At 40.9% G+C, this 5,133-nt stretch overlaps 1 protein-coding gene across 1 annotated transcript in view; it reads right to left on the bottom strand.

The window, feature by feature from the left end:
- Positions 1 to 1,449: 1,449 nt before the first annotated feature.
- The window catches only part of CIR1 (corepressor interacting with RBPJ, 1), a 23,878-nt gene continuing 20,194 nt past the window's right edge, over positions 1,450 to 5,133 (bottom strand). Inside the window, exons 8-9 of the mRNA XM_009894539.1 lie at positions 4,768 to 4,853; positions 1,450 to 3,043 (exon numbers count right to left, since the gene is read on the bottom strand). Coding sequence (XP_009892841.1) covers positions 2,317 to 3,043; positions 4,768 to 4,853 — 813 coding nt within the window. The 3' untranslated portion in view covers positions 1,450 to 2,316. The remainder of the gene's footprint in view (positions 3,044 to 4,767; positions 4,854 to 5,133) is intronic.

The raw sequence follows: 5,133 nt of genomic DNA, 5'->3' as shown, positions 1-5,133 counted from the left end.
AAAAAAAAAGAAGAAAACCAGAGCCGCTCTTACCGTCATCTGTGAACCGACAGCACCTCCTACAGGGCCCCGGCGCGCTGTGCCGAGCAGCCGCGCTGAGGGCCGGGCCGACGGCGTCCCGGGGCTCCCGGCGGGGTCCCGGCGCTTGTGCCGGGAGAGCCCCGGGAACATCCCCCCGGCCACACGCACCTTCCTCCTTCTACCCGGGGCCCGAACCCACCGCCGGCGGTGAAGGAGGCCTCTCTCTCTCACAGCCGCCCCTTGCCGGTCGGTAAGGGCCGCTCCTCGCACCGGCGAGGTGGCACGAACCGGCGGAAGGGAAGTACCGGGAGCGGTGAGACTCTTCCTGCAGAGCGGCATCGACCTTCCCCAAAAGCTGTCAGGGCTACACTGAAAGCAGGAAAGGTGTCGCATGGATAAGTGTTTTGTTTTGAAGCTCTTCAACAGGTAGCCTTTGAGGCAGATGCATCTGAAACGTCACTCTTCTTCTGGTTTAATTTTCACTCGTGGTGCCCATCTGTGACAATAAACCCGTGCCACTTGCCAGTCTTCTATGTGAAAAGGCAAGAGGTACACACCAAACAGCTTAACTACACACAAACAAATAAAACGCAGAGCCCACAGAAATGCCCCGAACCGTAGACGTCGAGCTGTCCTTCCGTCTTCAGGTCAAAGTCAGTGGCATTGCACTTGGCGGACTCCTGTGCCACACACACAACAATCAGACAGACCTGTAAGCGAGACACCTTTTTTTGGAGTAGAGACCCCTTCCAGCACTTATTGCTTATTCCTCGTATCTTTCATGCTGCACTTAACATGAAAATGTTCTACCAGAATATGCCTCTTCCCCTATCACATTACTCTGTCTGTCCTCTCTTACACAGAGGGATGAGAAATTCTTCATAAGAGGTTTTGTTGAGATTGTTCGTAGGGGCATTTTGGTAGTCTCCTCCTGTTCTTTCTAAATTGGAGCTTGCACACGCACATCAATCTCGGGCCTAACTCTACCGGATTGTGCACGCCCTTTAACTCCAAGCTCACTTAGCATTTTTTTTTTGAACATAAACACATGTAAAAGAAGGTGGTGACATCCCGTCACGGTGGCTCACCCTTTTAAACTCATTCACATGCTTAAGAGAGAAGCCAGGTCACTTCCACCACGTATTACATTCTGTGTGATATTGAAAAACTTCTGAGTGACTGTTTTAAGAAGTAGACGTGGACTGGTAATAAACGGTAGTCCCATTTGTCCTGTGAGTGAGGAGAAGAAAAAAGTTGCTTGCCAGAATACCGAGTACAGTGACACCTTTTCACCTGTCCACTAACTAATGTACTTCCACCTGCCACCCTGAAACGGCAGAGAAACATTTCCTTTACAATAGAAACCTCGCAAAGTGCTGCCTTGTGCACATTTGTACTGATTCCGAACGCTGGAGAAGAAGGCAATTCTTACTGTTTTTAAAGAATAAGGTATTTTATTACGGAAGTTCATCAACAAGGTGTGCAGAAAATGACTGACAATCATTTTCTTTAAAAAAAGAAGTTTTTTTCATGAAAATAAAAGGATGACTATTTACATTGACTTTCTACCACAAACAATGAAACACCTGAAACAGTTGAGGCAGTAAATATTCTTTTCATGTCTTGAGAGATTATTGAACAATAACTTGACATTGTACTGACACATACCAACAGGGGTTCAAGATGTTTAGATAGCCCTGACCAAGCTGTACACTGCAGGAGGTCAAAAAATGTTGGCTACACACTTATGTGAACTATGTCTCTCTGTTGTTTTAACTCATGAAATTGATCTCTTACAGGGAACTTTAGGAAAAATGCTTCAGTATGAAAAAAAATAATAAACCCACTCTCTACAATACAATGTTTTGATATCTGAAGCAGTGATTTTATCCAGAACTATCTCAAACGTTTGTTATCATTTAACATATCCCAGGACTCTTCCCAAATGACTCTCCACTTCCTCTCACAGTTGCATCTAAACAGAAATCATCATGGACAAAACCAAGAATATTACATACTGCTCTGAAATATTTCAAACCCCTAACATCAGGTCTATGAATTACTGCATGTATACAAGAGGTATTTGCCAACAAGTATATTTATACAGTAAGAAAAATACCATAACATTTATACCTAATTTACAAATATTCCAACATTATAGAAATGATGCTGTTGGCTTTATGTAGGAAATGCTAGTTACAGAGGCTGGAAAATGAAGAGCAATACATAATTGAGCCCTTGTTAAAGGTATTCATCAAAAAATGGAGACGCTCTTGTTTGCACCTGTCCCCTGCGCTATCTATTTTTTTTCCTCTCTCTGCTTCTGCTTCTACTGCGTCTGCTCCTTTCTCTGTGCTCCACTGTACTGCGCTTGCCCTCATAGCGCTCTCTATGTTTTTTATCCTCTCTGTGCACATCTGTGCTGGGGCTTCTGGTTTCATGCTTCCTGTGCCGCTCTTCACCAGGGCTTTGACTTGGACTTTTTCGTGTTTGCCTTTGCCTGGAACTGCTGTGACTTGTGCAAGGACTTCTCCTGCTCCCCTCATCCATGCTTTGGCTTCTTCTATCCCTCTCCTTTCTTTCAGTCTCTCTCTTGTTGGTGCTATGGTATCTGCTTTTGGACTTTCTTTCCCCCTCACAGGAGCTCCATTTGTTGTTCTCCGCAGAACTATCTCGCTTTAAAAGTCTGTACTTCTCCCTATCTTTGTCCTTGTTACCGTGACTACTGGAGAGATCTTCATAAAGTTTTTCCTTCCTAGTCTTTGCCTTTCCTTCTGAATCGCTGCTGCTGCTAGCCTCTGAAAACTTGTCTTTTTTTCTTTTCTTAGAATACATCTTCTTTTGTGCTGCTTTATCTCTGCTGTCAGTCTCGCTATCACTGCTGCTTACTGAAGACTCACTGGAGGATGAGGAAGAGGATCTCGTCTTATGTTTCTTGTGTTTACTTTTGCTTTTTTTCTTTTGCTGCTTTTTCTTCTTTCTGTCTTTCTTTTTCTTTTTCTTCTCCAGACGATCCAACTTCCTTTTATTTTCAAAATAGAAGAGCAGCGCAATCAGATGTGTTAAGAAACTCTAAATTACAAAGTCATTGTCTTTTAAAGTTCACTACTTCTGATGACCTACACAGTAAATGCACTATTTACCATAAAAAAAACACATTGTATTCCTCTCCTCTTTCAGCAAAGTCTTATTTTTAAACTTCTAACCTGATGTTAACCATAGTAACCTTTAATCCACAGCTGCTCCATCAAAATGGGAGGAATATGATTTTCTAATTCTTTAATTTTAAAAAAGATAAGTAAGATAGGTCAATTTTGGCCTCGTAACTAGGAATAAATCCATTCCATAGGGCTTTTTTTTCCTTGTCAGATTGCTCTGGAGACTTTGGAAAATCATTGCTGCTTTTGTTTGTGCACTTTTTTTTTTTAAGAGATTTTGAAAATGAAAAAATGCAATTAGCATTCACTTTCTATTCATAATGGAAACTGAGACTCTAAAGTCTACGTCTGAGTTCTCCAGGCAAATAATACAGGTATTTTCAATAACCTGTCACAACTAGAAATTTACATTTCTAGCCATAAGTACAATATTCCATCATGCACACACATTCACTGCTATTTGACTGCTTTCACCTAGTTTTTGTTTTGCTTTCTGTGTTTATTCTTCTCAAAAAAATCAGTGACTGAATAGTGAAATTGATTTCAGCGTATTAAAAAAAAACCCTTCAGACTAGTAAAATCTAAAGGACTCAAATATTTACTGAACTTCAACTTACAAAATATAAAGTATTCTAATTTCATTGTGGCGGGCCAGCAGAAGTTGAAACAAAATACCATTTTAAATTACTCAAACTACATACACGTTCCTTACTTAAAAGGAACATAAAATATGCCAACTATTTGCAGAGAATTTATCATACATGCAAATATCATATGTACCTACCTACTCATGTACCTGCTTAGACATTCACCTTTCTTCCCTCCTCCCACCCCCCATATAAAGAATGTCTTTTAACCTAAAAGGCCATTTTAACTAGTAATACCTGTATGGGATCTACCAGACAGTAGTTAATATTTTTCATTTTTAACACTTTCAGGTTATTTAAATATAACGTTGCAAATTAACCGGGAAAAGAAAATATAAGTCACCTGAAATATGAAATCAGTAGGGCAAAAGGAAAGAATGAAAACCTCATTAACTTTTTATTAGTACTACAAAACCACGGGGAGCTCCCTCTGCTGGAGCAGCCAACTATAACCCCTGACCTGAGCGCAGCGTGGAGCTGGGCCAACCTTGGCACTGGGGTGCGATGTCAGGTTCAGTCTAGCTGCACAGGAGAAGACAACAAACTTTGCCAAATTGTAAACCAGTAAATAACTACACAGAATTTTTAATCCTGGAAGAAGACACTGTATACAATGGAGTGCAAAATAGTACCTTAAAATAGCTACAGACAGCATCTTCAGTGAGCCAATTATTATTATTTCAGTATCCCAGTTAAATTGGAAACGAGCCCCAGTGCAAAGGCACCATAACTAGATTAGAAAAGCCAGATTAAAACAAAACATCTGAATTAAAAAAAGATGCTGCATAATGCCATTTGTGGTGAAGTGTATGTTCAACTAAGCTGATTTTCTTCTGTACTGATGCTGCTAGATTCTTCAATGGCATAGAAGAGTTACAGGGACAATCACGGGGTAGGAACTGCTGGCCATACAGATCCTCTCCACTAGGTACCACACTTACCTTAGAAGCTTCTGTTTTTGTTTGGTTGACAGCGATTTTAAAAATTCAACTTCTGGATCATCATCTCCTTCACTTGCAACAAATTCCTAGGAAAATGTGGTTAAGGCATTAAGTTCTTACATATAAAAATAATTTCTTCATTCCGATTTCCGTATCAAAAGTGATGCCTCTATGCACCTTATTTTTGCATAGGCACAAATGTATTTGTATTACTAAGTCAGCTTAAGACTCTTTGGAAAGAGCAGCAAACCCGCTACAAAGCGAACCCCCACCCCACATTCTGTCTCGGAGCTGAGTAGGTGTTATAATTGTGGGGGTTATACAACAGGAGTTATTAGTAACATAAGAAAAAAATCACTGCTAGGG

Source organism: Charadrius vociferus, unplaced genomic scaffold (genome assembly GCF_000708025.1).
Source record: "Charadrius vociferus isolate BGI_N301 unplaced genomic scaffold, ASM70802v2 scaffold161, whole genome shotgun sequence".
NCBI classification, from domain to species: Eukaryota; Metazoa; Chordata; class Aves; order Charadriiformes; family Charadriidae; genus Charadrius; species Charadrius vociferus.
The sequence above is the reverse complement of the archived record's forward strand: the minus strand, read 5'-3'. Positions and strand labels throughout refer to the sequence as shown.